Source organism: Fusarium vanettenii, assembly GCF_000151355.1.
Source record: "Fusarium vanettenii 77-13-4 unplaced genomic scaffold NECHAsca_66_unmapped, whole genome shotgun sequence".
NCBI lineage: Eukaryota > Fungi > Ascomycota > Sordariomycetes > Hypocreales > Nectriaceae > Fusarium > Fusarium vanettenii.
The window spans coordinates 32,499-47,642 of record NW_003315823.1 but is presented as its reverse complement, the minus strand read 5'-3'; the positions used below and the strand labels follow the sequence as shown (position 1 = coordinate 47,642).

Sequence of the window (15,144 nt, the reverse complement as noted above, 5' to 3'; positions counted from 1 at the left end):
CCCTAACCCTAACCCTAACCCTAACCCTAACCCTAACCCTAACCCTAACCCTAACCCTAACCCTAACCCTAACCCTAACCCTAACCCTAACCCTAACCCTAACCCTAACCCTAACCCTAACCCTAACCCTGACCCTAACCCGATGCCTCACCCTATCCTTCACCCTATCCCTCACCCTATCCCCCTAGAGGTTCCTTTAGAGGTTCCGTTAGAGGTTCTAGAGGTTAGGGTCAGGCATTGGGTCAGCTATAGATAGAAGCCCTTCGGGCTTCTATAGAGATTCTAAGGTCTTCTATAGAGGTTAGGGTCATGGTTAGGGTCAGGCATTGGGTCAGGGTTAGGGTCAGGCTTTGGGTCAGCTATAGATAGAAGCCCTTCGGGCTTCTATAGAGATTCTAAGGTCTTCTATAGAGGTTAGGGTCATGGTTAGGGTCAGGCATTGGGTCAGGGTTAGGGTCAGGCTTTGGGTCAGCTATAGATAGAAGCCCTTCGGGCTTCTATAGAGATTCTAGAGCCTTCTATAGGGGTTAGGGTCACACATTGGGTCAGGGTTAGGGTCAGGCTTTGGGTTAGGCTTAGGGTTAGACTTAGGTTAAGGTAGAAGCTTCTAGAATAACCCTAGGGTTATATAAGTATCTCTAAAGACCTTATTCTCTAAGCTTCTTATAACCTTAACTCTTACCCTTATGCTTAGTTTCTAAGCCTTATCTTAGCTACCTTATAGCTATTTTCTCTTTATTATCTTCTTTCTTATAGCTACCTTATACCTCTAGTTACCTTATACCTACCCTATACCTCGGCTACCCTATACCTACCCTATACCTCTAGCTACCCTATAGTAAAATGCCCTCGCAGGTATGCCCTACCTGCCAAGGCAGCTATAGAGATACCCTAGAGCATATACGCAAAAAACACCCGGCCGAGGCCTATACCAACCAACAGCTACAGCCCCTTGGCTTAGTCAGCTGCCCTTATTGCGGCACAGCCTGCCGCGGAAGTCACGGCATCAAGACCCATAGTGCTAAGATCCACGGCATAGAAGGTAAAGCCCATATTTCTACCTTACCTAGGCCAAGGACCTATATAGCTACTAGGGCCACTAATACCTCTAGGGCCTCTTTAGCTTCTTCCCTTAGCCCCACTAGTCCTAATCAGGCTAGCCCGGGCTTAGTTAGCTATAGAGGCCTTATAGGAAGAAAGAGACTAGCAAGGACCCCTTCTCCACAGCTACAAAGACCTACTAGGCGGCAAAGGCAGCTACAGCCTAACTCTACCCTAGAGGAGCCTACCCTAGACCGACCGGCCTCAAGGGAAAGCTATAGGTCTTTTTCTAGCTATGAGGAAAGGGGAAGACCCTCTAGCCCTAGGTCCCTTAGCTCTAGCTCCTCTTGCCCTAGCACGCCTAGCCACAGGCCCTCTAGTCAGGGACCTACCCTAGAGCCTCTAGAAGAATATACCCTAGAGCCTCTAGGGCCCCTAGAGGAGCCTACCCTAGAGCTAGAGACTAGGGAGCCTAGGGAGCCCAGGGAGCTTACCTTAGAGCCCGAGCCTAGGGAGCTTACCCTAGAGCCCGAGCCCAAGGAGCCTACCCTAGAGGGGCCTACCCTAGAGCAGCTACACAACCAAGCTATAGCCCCAATCCTAGCCAAGGCTTCTATGCAGAAGCTATTAGCCTTTGCAAGGATCCCTATACCGGAAAAAAGGCTACATGCAAGGCAGGCTGCTATTTTCACAGCTACAGCCCATAAAGCTGCAGCTGCCTTTCTAAAGAGGCCTACTGAAAAGGCCCTCTTATATTTCCTTATCTTGCCTAGGCTACTAGGGTTAGGGTTACAAAAAGGAGGCCTAGCTACCCTTCTTAGGTCTTTCCCTTCTAACCTACCTACCCTAGAGAGCCTAGAGTCCCTCCAGCAGCCCCCTGAGCCCCCCAAGGCAGCTAGACCCTCTATAGCTCCTAGCCCGGCCCAAAGGGCAGCTAAGCTACTAGAGAGAGGCTACCTAGGCCGGGCTGCTAGGGCTCTTATTGATCCGACCCCTATAGCACCTAATTCAGTAGAAAATAGGGCTAGGCTGCTAGAAAAGCACCCTATTGGATCAAAAGACCCCTTCCAAGGCAAGACCCGCCCAAGGGCCGGCCAACCAATCACGTCAGAGACTATTATAGCAGCTATAGCCTCTATAGGCAAGGAAAAGGCCCCGGGCCTTAGTGGCTGGACTAGGCCTCTTCTAGACCTAGTAACTAGGAAAGATTCCCCTGTGATAGCTTTCCTAAGGCTGCTAGCTGATATGATTCGCCAAGGCACGGCCCCTGGAGCCCACCTATTATGCGCTAGCCGCCTTATAGGGCTTGAAAAGCCCGATGGAGGGGTTAGACCTATAGCTATAGGAGATCTTATCTATAGGGTAGCTATGAAGGCGATCCTAATGACCTCCTATCGGCCGAATATGCTCTTACCCTTCCAGCTAGGCGTGAATAGCCCAGGCGGGGTTGAACCCGCTATTTTCCTCCTCTATGAGGCTATTATAGGCTTAAATGAGGCTAATTTTCAGCAGCTAGCCTCTATAGACCTTGCTAATGCCTTTAACTCAGTAGATAGGGCTTCTATAGCTGCTTCTGTAGCTACTTTTGCCCCTACCTTCTATAAGGCAGCAGCTTGGGCCTATAATGACCCTTCTATCTTAGTTATGGAAGATGGGTCAGCTATAGCCTCGGCCAAGGGCGTAAGGCAAGGTGACCCTCTCGGACCTCTTCTTTTTTCCCTTGCCTTTCGACCTACCCTAGAGGCCCTAGCTAGGAAGCTACCTAGGGCAACCTTAGTAGCTTACCTAGATGACCTCTATATACTTAATAAGGCTCCGCAAGGCACCTTAGAGGCAGCTAAGGAGGTCTTAAAAGGCTCCCCTTTTAGCCTTAACCTAGCTAAAAGCAAGGAAAAGGCTATAGAGGACCTTAAGCTAGAAGGCTTAAAAGCCTTAGGTACTTATATCGGCCCTATCCGGCCTAAAAGAACCTTCTTGCAAGAAAAGCTAGCTACCCTACAGGAAGCCCTAGAGGCCCTGCAAGACCTTCCAAAGCAGCACTCTTTGCTTCTTCTTAGAGGCAGTATCCAGCTTCTTCTAAGGCACCTCCAGAGGCAGCTAGACCCAACCGGGCTAAAAGACCTTTGGGAAGAGGCTAATACCCTTATAAGAGAGGCTATTATAGCCCTAGTGGCTAGAAGCCCTAGTGAGAGCCCTAAAGAGCCTAATTCAAGCCTTATAGCCCTTCCAGTCAGAGAGGGAGGCCTAGGAATACCCTTACACAAGGACCTAGCCCACGAGCTATTCCTAGCAGCTAGGGAGGCCTCGCAGCCTACCCTAGGCCTCATCCGGAAGCCCCTAGCCCAGCCTACCCTAGACCAAAGCCAGCCTAACCAAGGCCAGCCTAGACTAGGGAAAACAGCCCAACAGGTGCTAAAGGAAGCTAATAAGGCTAGGCTAGCAGGCTTCTTAGAGGACCTCCCCGCTAGCTATAGGCATGCTAGGCTAGAAAATGCTAGCTATCTCGGCCGTAAGTGGCTCGGAGTCTTACCTACCCAAAAAGCCCTATCTTTTACAGACTCTGAGGTCACTGAAGCCCTCCGAAGCCGGCTTTTCTACCCAATCAAGCCTATCAGCTTACCCTGTAGCTCTTGTGGAGCTATAGCTGCCTTAGGCCATCAGGATACCTGCAAGGGTGCTAATAGAAGGTGGATTGCAAGGCATGACGCTATAACTAGGGCCTTTGTGAGAGCCCTAAGTAGCCAGCCTACCCTAGAGGTCGAAAAAGAACCCCTAGTCCACCCAGAAGGTAGCCTAAGGGCCGACTTTGTAGTTAACCTAGGAAATAGCTGCTATTACTATGATATTCAAATCGTAGCTATTTCAAAGGATTCTGCTAAAGAAGACCCTTATAGCACCTTAAGAGAGGCTGCCGAAGAAAAACGCAGAAAATATAGGTCTCTCGGGGCCTTTTTTCAGCCTCTTATTATCTCAGCAGGCGGCCTTATGGACCTAGAGACAGCTAAGACCTATCAGAAGCTCCAGGACCTTATTGGCCCCCTTGCGGCTAACCAGCTAGATTCCTCTATTAGCCTTGCCCTGATGAGGACTAGGGCGACCTCTGCGGCTTCTATAGCCCGAGATACCCCTAGTAACCTAGCTAGGTCGATCTGGAATACCCCTAGGGCTTCTTAAGGCTTTTCTTTATCCTTTACCTTTTATCTCTTATCTCTTATCTCTTTGCCTTTTTCTTATTAGCTATACCTCTCTCTTTTAGTTATATCTCTATTTCCTAGCTATACTTCTCTCTTTTAGTTATATCTCTATTTCCTAGCTATACCTCTCTCTTTTAGTTATATCTCTTTTTCCTAGCTATATCTCTCTCTTAGCTATACCTCTTTCCTAGTTATATCTCTTATGCTTTTTCTTTTATTATTTCTTAGAAAAATCTCCCCTCTTTTATCTATAAGCTATATCTTAGCTAGAAGAAACCCCTAGGGCAAAATAGCTTAGATAGTTAATAGTTACTCTGTTCTAACCCCACCCTGGGGGACAGTGCGAGGGTTAGGGTTAGGACTGTGTTCACACTGTGTCCTGCCAGCACCTCTACCACCACCTCCCTTTTCTACCCCTTCTACCTCCAACAACGCTCCGCGTCACCCTCCCCGGACGTCAGAGGTTAGTCCTTCCTAACCCTCACCTCAGGGTTAGGGTTACCAGTAAACAACACCTTGGTCCCCTCAAACCAACCCTCACAACCACCCGCAACCCTCTTAACTTCCCAAGTCAAACGAAAACCTTAGGTTTAGGTTCGGGTTAGGGTTACGGGTAACGGCCAAGGGTTGGCTTAGGGTTACGGGGTAACCGTCAAGGGTTGGCTTAGGGCAAGTCCAAGAAACCAACCAACCAAACCCTTAACCGCCACCTAGGCCCTGGGAACCCCCCTATAAACGCGCCAGGACAAAACAAAAACCGACTAGGCAGCAAACCGTGCCAAGCAAAAAACTTAACCGGAAACTAGGAACCAGGAACCAGGAACTAAGAACCAGAAACGGCAACCGGAAAACAACCACTACCAACTACCAACCAGAAACCATAGCCGGGAAACTCTAACCGGAGCCAAGAACCAGAAACCGGCAAACTCTATCCGGAACCAGGAACCGGAAAACTCTATCCAGACCCAGGAACCAGAAATAGTAGCCTGAAAACTCTATCCAGAACCTGGAACCGGAAACCGTAACCGGAAACCGTGATAGTAACTACTCGGTTACCTTAAAAAGCCCAACCCTCTATACCCTTCTTAACCTAACTCCTACCCTTCTAACTCGCCTCTATAACGTACCCAGCCCTAATACCTCTCCCTTTCGTCCCACCACTAGCTTCGAGAGCCAAAGGAAACATATAAAGAGAAAGACCCAACGAGCCGACATAGACGTAGGACCAGAAAACCTCCCCACCTAGCCAGCCCACTAAACTAGCCAGTAATGGAAGAAACCAACACAGAGAGCCAGAAAGTAGACCCAGTAGATAAGGAGAGAAAGAAAGGCTAAGAGGGACTAACCCGGAAGCTATCGGCAGATAAAGCAAAGAAACGACCAGACGGCGACCCATATGACATTTCCAGTCACCCTATAAAAAGAGTCCCAAAATAGACTTCTTTCCTACTCTCTCCCCCTCTCGCTCATCTACTTAGATTCTACAGTATCGGCACCTTCCTTCTAAATTTATTCATTTATTTATTTATTCATCGCTATCAAATCGATTAAATCGTCGTTAGAGCTATCGTTATCGTTATTATCGGATATATTGATTGTTCGTCGTCTATCGTCGGAGCCGGTTATTGGTCATTGGTCGTCGCCTATCGTCGCCTATTGTCGCCCCAATTTAGCGCTATGTACTTTGAAAGTAGAGAAATTACTGCCCTTAAAATCTAGGGGGCCACTCTAGCTTTATCTCCCGCTAAACCCCTATTCTTACCCCCTGCTCCCTAACCCCCTGCCGTCACTAAATCCACCAGCACTCTAAAATTTCTACTAGCTTATTAATCCCCCGGTCTCGACTACTAGCTACGCTTACCACGACCGGCCATTTATCGCCAATTATTCAATTTATATACTATTATTAAGGATTAGCGATAGAATTCGGCCATCATCGCATCTCATGTTTCGGCTCTTCTTATTAGAACACGGCATATTAGTGGGGGGGAATTACTAACTCCAGCTCTAGCTGCCGCCCGCATTTGATTCCGTTTCAATCCCCCCTTCCTGCTAACGGAAATCCCGGTAAGTTCAAGCCACCGCCCACTAACCCCCTGAAAATCCAACCTCATATAAGTAAACTAATATCCACCCAACCCTCTCACCAAACAAACTTCTGCCTTTTCCCGACCTATACTAACGGCCTTAATCGACCGTCTCTTTCGTCCAAAATAGTTCCTCCCGTTCTTTGCATAATCTGCGCTTCCCCTAATACTCGCCGCTATGCTGTTTGCCTTTTAGCCGCCTACTGCTCTCTAGAGTATCAGTAAACCGACTAGCGAACCCATCGGCTTCTTTGCCGCAAGTTCGCCGCATATGCTCAACATAACTTTGCCACTCGCCCTTCCCCTAACCACTACCTCGCCATTCTCTTTCCCATAACTAAGAAGCGGCCGTCCCTCGTCTAGGTGGATTCCAAAAAGGACGAATACGAGGTTAGGGACTACTTCCACCTAGTTCTTAATTACCTCTTGTATATCCCCGGCAATGACTATATCGGTCGTGGCCTACGCTAAGTCAGGCGCAATGTCCTTCGTGGGAGAGAAAACAACCAGGATACCCTACATATATGGTTCCTGGATCCAGATATCCCTCCCCGCAACATCATAACCAATTAAGCCATCCATAGTATAATCCTAACCCTAGTAGGCGATACTTAGGGCGAGTTTATCTGGAAAGGCCCAGTTATTGTAGTCATAAGAGCGGGCACCGACTTTGAACCACGCTATTCCACCGATATCACCCTCACTGCCTACCGTGATGCCATCGACTACCTAGGTTACTATAGAGATACGATCGGCAGCATGATCGATGAACCTGGTCAACACGACTATCTATCCAAGCGCGTGCTGGCCGATAGGTCCTTAAAGGTCATTGGTGTCCGAATTAACTGCCGCCGTGACTAGGCTACTCGGCACGAGCCACAGATGGTCGAGGTGGCTATGCCCAAGACGCACCCTCTATTTAACCTCGAGGGCGACAATCTATGCGACATCCCTTTACTCTTTGGCCTAGAACTAGTTACAAAGGCATATAATGGTGGCCTTTGCAAAGAGGATAATGGCCCGCCGTCTGATAACCTAAAGAACCCTCTAGCCGAGCTCCTCCTGACGACAATATCTATTAAGAACGGGGAATAGGTTCGTTTGCTAAGTTACCGGCGTTATCTGTGTCTTAGTAGCACCCTTTTCGTCCGCAGGTCTAAGCGGGATCTGCAGATTAAAGACGTTGACGCGCTCTATAACTTAATCGAAGAATTTGCGGTGCCGTTTATGTTGAAGGAGGATGTATCTAACCCCGATGTGGAGAATAGGCTAGTAGAATGACTTAAGAAAGAAGGTTTTAGGCGCGGTATCCAAAATTATTGATTCTTACCCTACCCGCCCTATATAAGAGTAATGGATTATTATATAGAGGCAGAGTCCCCTAGGGCGCGAATTCTCCTAGCATTGTAGAATAGAACTATAGGAGGAAATATAAGGCTTAAAAGTTTAATCCGCTGGGCAATTAGCCGCCGTTGTCGCCAGACTAGCCCGCCTACCCTGCACATAGATACCCGTTTTCTAGGTCCGGTTAGCATAGCGTGTTCGTAGGGCTACTTATTTATCGACCATATTACCTTTTCCATAGGCGAATTAATTAATATTTCTTCTAAATTCCGCCTCTGAAAATCTACCCTATAAGCTATATAATGATGCGCCTAGAAGATAAAATCTCGCGCACTGACGAGCGCCTAGTTGGTTTTTCTTAACCCCCCCTGCACTATTATCCTAACCTGCCATAGCTAACCAGCGTAAATCCCCATCTACCCTCTCTAATACTTAACCCCCGGTTTATCTTCTTAACTTCGGGCTATACCAATACGCTCCGTGAAATAAGGCTACGAACTGTCTATCTGACTAATTATTTTGCAGAATATAGATGATTATACGTACGATATGAACCCACTTATATATAGCTAGTTGGCAGGCGTACTTAAATGTATAAATTATTATATAGTCGCCTTTTTTGCTGCCTAAAACCCTCCCCCTTATTCACTAACTTAATTCATCCCCTTACTCTTAATATTCGCGACTTCTATCGACACTTTATACTATACGATATAATGACAACGAAAAAGCCCCCAATATCTATGTCTATGCTATTAGTAGCCGATAAATCACCACCGAAACCCAATAATATATCGCCTCCCCCTAAAGGTTCGGAGGACCCTATTGATAGCTTCTTCTCGTTTGTCGAAGAGTACTATGCCGGTGACGAGTTTAAACGCCTCAAAGGAATATGCCAGGAGAACATAAGCCTTAAGAAGAATCTCAATGAGCTCCAAACTGCTTACGAGCAGAATATCAAAGCACTCACAAGGTCAGATAGTAAATAGCAATCCGAGTATGATAAACTGAAAGAGGTCGACCGCGCTAGAGATAATGCTGTAAAGCAGCTAAAAGACGAAAGACAAGCCTCGCAGGCGCTTAGGGATTAAGTTCGAAATATAGAGGAGGATGTGAAAACGGTGACGGAGATATCTAAAACTTGGGAGTCCCGGGCTATCGATCTGGATAATAAAGAGAAGGCGAGAGCGGCTGACTTAGAGAATGCCTAGAAAGCGAAAGAAAGACTTGAAGGGGAACTAAAATCTATATAAAAGCAGCTAAAGTCTAAGACTACGGAATTAGGCTAGGTTTGGGATAATTTTAAAGTGATTTGCTCCTTTGTCGTTGAACTGGAGAATCTTAAAGAGAAAGAGATTGAGATATATATGCTAACGGCTGATTCCCTCCTTCTATTTCGTTATGATCTAGGTCTAATGATTGATATTATAATGCAGCCGGACCTTATTGGCTAATTTCTTCGACCTTGCTCTCAAATATATAGAGACTTTCTTATATAGTAACCTCGATAATGCTTGTTTTGCCGACTACTCCCGCTGGAAGGAGCTCCGGGTGTAGGTATTAAGCAAGTAGCGAGTCCCACTACCGGCTTCTAACTCGCTAGCTGCCAAGCAGATAAGAGTCGTCGCCGGCCTTATCATCTTTGGTGAAGCACTTGCTGAGCATATCTTTAGGCCCACCCACATCACGCATGGCGGCGAGCTCGACGAAGTCCTGGGTCACCTCGGCACCTAGAACCCTCTTTAGGAGATGTATGTCCGCAGTGCCTTGCTAAAGGTGCTCCCCGATAGGCAAGAAAAGAACCGGGCGGCTGCGGTTAAGTCGGTCGCTGCACACGTGTCGGGTGTATTAAGCATCCTAGTGCCTTCTTCGCGATAAGGGGAGTTTAAATCCGGCTTAAAGCAGGTCTCTGGCCAGATATGCCGCGGTTAGTCTAAGGTTCAGTAGCTGGAAGAGAGGGTTAGGCCTAGCTTCTCCTTCGACTTTTATAAGGATTAGCAACCATTACCGCCACCAAGCGCTTAAACCCCCACAAAGTCCAGCTCATCGCTATCTTCACAGTCATCGACACAGCAGAAAGGCAGACGCCAGAATCAATAGCAATCCAGCACCCTTCCTAGCTTACTAACGGCCGAGGAGTTCAAAGAGGTTACATGGCCGGCATTTCTGGCCATAAATCCTAAGCAACCACGAGAGGAGGGGGAGGAGGAAGAGGGCGCAATCTCCTCCTGGGAATTGATCCACCAGGGTTACGTCCTTACAAAGGCATAAGCAAAGGAGGCAAAGTAAGAGAGAAATGCCGAAGAGGAGGTTTCTCGTAGGTTTAGGAAGACCACTCGGCAGAATAGTAGTAATCCTTGACGGCCATAGGGGAAGAGGCAAGACTCGGACATAAACCTTCTTTTTCGCTCCCTAGGAAACTCGGGCGGCGCGGCAGACAAGCCGTAATAAGTCGGCGATATAGAACTCCGTAAGAACTCACTCTTGTTTGTCTATTATGGCCAAATTTGTGTTATTCGAACCGGACTTGGCCCTTTCCCCCCCAACTACTTACTTACTAGACTGGAGATAGGTTATAGCCCAGAACAACTATAAAGTTCCGAGACCATCTTATACAAAGCGCCTTTATATAAGCTCCGACACCTAGCACGCTATTATCCAGCCATTAATTAATTAATCCCGCTTACTTAAGCTTCTACTTATATTTACTTATTTCAGTATCGTAATTAAAGTAATATACTATTAGCTTCGCAGTGCCCTGCTAGCTAATTTATCCGCCTCTATATTCCGACTCCGAGGTACATGCTAGAATAAAACCTCGACGTTAAGCTTATTTAAGTTTCTAATTAATCCGTCTAACTTCTTAAAAAGCTCCCAGTTCTTTACCGGCGTTCCCTTGTATATTCGGTAGCCGTTATTCTCCCACTTAAATACCCGCTTAGTTATCCCCTTGACCAAATACTCCGAATCGGATTTAATGACAACCATCCGAAGCTGTTCCTCTCTAAAACACTGGCTCTGTATATCTATTACCTGGCGAAGCGTAAGGATCCTAGCCCGTAACTCTGCAACCTGGTTTGTTGCGTTCGGCTCGGCTAAGAGAACGCTCTTGTTGTACTGGGATGTTTTGCCGACGAATACTCCGGCCGCTGCCCTAGCTCCAGTCATACCATTCCCCTCACACGCCCCATCGACTACAATCACTATATAGTCTATATGCGGTGCTAGCCAGTCGCAGTATGGACAAAGACGGTCCTCGTCATACGCCACGTACGTCTATTCCTCATCATAACTGCTAACCTCTACATCATCTAGCTTTATATTATCTCTATACCGTAAACTAGGGTCGAATTTTCGGTCTTTCGCCAACTTAGAGGTTCATGATTCGCAGTGTACGTGTGGGGGGAGACCCATAGCGGGTATCCTCGAGTAGGGGTATAGAGTCGATCTCAAAGACTATAGGGTATCAACGACGGATGTAATGGCACCTGACCAGTAGATAGTCCACGTATTATAGCCCGGCATTTATTCTAGTCACGCCAAAAGAGATACAGAAAACGCTAGGCATGTCTTTGCATGTTTGAAGAGATCATAGTATACCGGGTGCGTGCGGGGCTAAGGAGGCACTAGCCTGCGACTTTTGCTGCAAAGCTGCCTTGGTGCCTGAGTTTTCGCTTCGGGCCCCGCGCGATAACCACAACCGCAGTCGCGTTAGGGTCGGTTCCCTCTTACCTTACATATATACTCTAGGTCAACGGTGCCACGCCTAAGCTCCAATCTAGCAAATGGTTCTATATATATCAATGAATTAAGCCTCTTGCTACGCACTCAACGTAGCATGAGCTATTTGCCTCCCGTATATATAGCCCACTAAGGCAGATCAGAGATCTATCTATTGCTCTCCCTCTTATAGGCGAGTCTTTAGTAAGCATAAGAACGCCGCCCTACGCAAGAAGAGACCGATTAAGGAAGTTATTAAGAACAATAATCTGAGTGTCTCTGGTCTCCCCCGCTCTAAGCTCGTCCAAATCCTATAATATCTACTGAAGCGAGGCGTATTCGAGTTAAGTATCGCTGCCTAGTCTGTCTTCCCAGAGCTCTTTCTACAACCAGCGAAATAATAAGAGCTATAGAAGATGCCTGCACCTCCTGACTAACGCGACTCCGTCGTAGAGAAAACCACGGGGTTACTCGAGACGTAAGTTAGGGCCCGAGTTATTGCTCTCAGAGCGCATTCTTACCGGTTGATCAGGCTATGGAAATCCGGCATCTACTCGGATATGATACTTATCTCGACTGAAAAGAATTATTAAGCATACCGCGCTATCGTGTGTCTCTAGTCTCTAGTCATATCTAAAAAGTATACTTTCGACACTATAAACACAAGCTAGATCAAGCCGAATAACTTCACTAAGGACGATATTACTATGGTATCTTTTAACTTCCTGGATGATGATCCTCGGTTAGTCGATTGCGTTATTTAATACTTCTACTGATCCGACTATAAAGTTCCACGATCCACACCTAGCATAGATGACGAAGCAGACGTGATGTATAAAGAAGACGCTAATGAGTCGGATGCGGACGACGCTGCCTCGGACGATTCCCACCTAATTATTCACGTCAGAGTATTCGCGCTCGCAGAGAAATACGATATACTACCTCTTAAAGTACTATCTCTAAAGAAATTTAAGGCTATAGTCCGATTGCGCTAGAAATCTAGGTATCTAGTCGAAGCTGCACGGGAAGCATATACCTCTACTATAGCAGATATCTAAGATATGCGAAAGGCTATTGTTAATGTTTTATTTATATAAAGAAAACTATTAGATAAAGAGTGTATAAGGGAGCTACTCCGAGAAGTGCCCGAGATAGTATATGACCTACTTATGCAGTTTTATGATAGGATCAAGTCCGAGCCATACCTGTCGATATATTTCAGATAATTGATTATCCTATATATCGAAGCATTACTTTACAATATATCTATTTTACTCATCTTTCAGAGCGTTTCTAACGACCTAATAGTCCCCAATGGCCTTTACTAGTTTATTTTATTTATTTATCGAGCTGTATACTAACTTAGCTATATATATAGCCCTCTAGTTAGGCTTTTTCCGAGTTCTATCCCGGAAACTTATATTAATCTTATCATAGACCACAGGAATAATAACAAGAAGACAAACAAATCCCATACCCCGGAAATTAGTCATCATCTAATTGCCTAGAATATGCCCCCTCTGCTAGAAACTAGAATAACTTTAGGAGTCGTAGGCATCGCAAACCCCTAATTTCGTCCATCTCCTCCAGCTATATCCGAATATGCTCTAGCCCCTTCTCCTCCAACCCGCTCTAGTCCTACTAGCCCATCATCTCCAGCACTATACCTCCCAATCGGCTTACACTAGTACCTATAACCCTACTATGCACCACCATGCATGCCGTGATAAACCGCTACATCGTCTTAACCCAAGCACATTACGCCTCACGATACTATACGTCATGCTCCTCTTATGCCTCCTTTTCATTGCTATATTTTAGATCTATCTCTTCACGGTATACTATCCGCTAATATAGCAACGTTGGGAATCGATAATGGCTATACCGCGCTCCTAGGCCACCACTACGTGCCTAATAATATCGAAATATCTTAAGCTAAGGCTACACTTCCTCGGCCTCTGTCCGGTATGAGCAGCGTTTGAGCTTGTATGTCTCCACAATCGGGCCCCATTCATAGAAAGCATAAAGTGTACACCGCACACGGCCTCCGCGGGCGCGAATGAGGTTACGCACCCAATAAATCAGCGGGTACTTGGCTATATATGCACCCTGATCTCGCTCGAGTGGGAAGGATTCTGTTGCTTTTGCGACCTCGGCACGGATGAGGCTAGGCTAGAATAGCCTTATCCCCGGCCGGGCATTATCCTAGGTCCTAGTGGCCGGTATAAGGACTTGATATAATATATCCCTACTCTCGCGGGGTTAATTAGTCCCTTGCTATTGCCTTAGCGGCCGGGAAGGTAATAAGGACTAATCTATGAATAGGTATCGGTCACTCTGCGTATTAGACGGCGTGTTCTGCCGCCGTCTCTTTATTAGTCTCCCCTTCCTAGGGAAAGGTAGTAGGAAGATAGACGCGGGGATAGACTCGTGAATATTATTATCTGCTATTATAGAGGGAAAAGGTCGGTATAGGATGAGAATAATATATTATTCTTCGATTATATTCTTTAATATTTATATTTAGCTAGACTAGTATAGATATAGAGATAAAGAAATATTAAGTAGTAGGAAATTAAGTAGTAGGAAAAGGGGGGTTAATTGCCCTACCTTCTCGTAGTATTTACTTTTTATTCCCCCTCTACTATCTAATTTATATATAACTTAAGCGATAATTTATATATTTTTTTTATTTATCTAATAATATCCCCGATCATATTTATCTAGGTAGGAGTTACAAATAAAACCCTAGGCATTATATGCATAGCTTACTCGAGATAGTTCTATACCTATACTATATCCTCAAATCATTAACCGCTTAACCGCATATATACCGCGCTATTATTATCATTATCGCCGCCACGGTCGTCTACTCGCTAGACTATATCTTAACCTCTAAGAAAAAGATAATAATAGAGTAGAACGCACGGATAGTTAAACCTAGGGGTGAAAGAGAAATATAGAAAGCCTCATTAGGAGGACTAGTGCGCATAGATACTTACCCCTAGGTTTAGAGGTCTAGAGGTCCATCACCTATAGGCCCAATGCGGTTTTAGGACTCTTACGCTGGACAAGTTCGAAGGGGAGACTAGGTTTACTTACATTATTACTATTAAACCTACCCGGTTTACCTTTAATAAATATTATTAAAACCACGACTCCTCGCCTTCCGCTTAGCCATAATACCTAAACTATTAGTAAATAGACCTTTATTAAGGACGGATAATGGGTTTATTTACCGAGTTACTAGAGTTATTAGTCTCTTAGGGAGCATCCTTTTCATCCATCGTTCTAGACGAGACCTATAGATAGAAGATATTATTACGATTCGAAACCTTATAATCGAAGAGTTCGCGGTATCCTTTATTATCTTAAAAGAGCGATATATTATTATCTAATCCTAATATAAAGAGAAGGTTACTAGACTAACTTAAGTAGGAGAGTTCTAAACGTAGCATTGGTTATAAGCCTTACTTTACGCTAATTACCTCTCAATAATAGATATAATTTTCTTCTACTAGGATTAAAAATAGTTAAAATATGACCTAGAGCATTTCTAAAGATATCGCATATTTATTATTTAGGCTACTATGGCTCTCCGGTATCGCTATTCTCCCTAGTTAAGGTTATTACTTCCATCCAATTAAGATCTATTATCTTCTTCCGTTATATCGTCCATCTCCTCTTCATCATCAGTTACATTACCAGAGATATTATTATCATCATTATTATCTACAGGGCTAATATCCCACTGCGGA

The 15,144-nt window shown here is 45.6% G+C and overlaps 3 protein-coding genes across 3 annotated transcripts; 2 read left to right on the top strand and 1 right to left on the bottom strand.

Annotated features, from left to right (window-relative positions):
- Window positions 1-8,382: 8,382 nt before the first annotated feature.
- Window positions 8,383-9,400, top strand: NECHADRAFT_88875 (uncharacterized protein; the record flags this gene model as incomplete). The annotated part of the gene is made up of 3 exons (XM_003040410.1): window positions 8,383-8,639; window positions 9,166-9,219; window positions 9,340-9,400. 3 exons carry the CDS (start codon window positions 8,383-8,385, stop codon window positions 9,398-9,400), a joined length of 372 nt encoding a protein of 123 aa, XP_003040456.1.
- A 1,071-nt stretch (window positions 9,401-10,471) lies between these two features.
- On the bottom strand, window positions 10,472-10,867 carry NECHADRAFT_55617 (uncharacterized protein; the record flags this gene model as incomplete). The annotated part of the gene is made up of 1 exon (XM_003040407.1): window positions 10,472-10,867. A coding segment is annotated over one exon (396 nt), but the record flags the coding sequence as incomplete, so codon positions are not given.
- Window positions 10,868-12,216: 1,349 nt separating this feature from the next.
- On the top strand, window positions 12,217-12,381 carry NECHADRAFT_55615 (uncharacterized protein; the record flags this gene model as incomplete). The annotated part of the gene is made up of 1 exon (XM_003040409.1): window positions 12,217-12,381. One exon carries the CDS (start codon window positions 12,217-12,219, stop codon window positions 12,379-12,381), a length of 165 nt encoding a protein of 54 aa, XP_003040455.1.
- Between the last annotated feature and the right edge of the window lie 2,763 nt (window positions 12,382-15,144).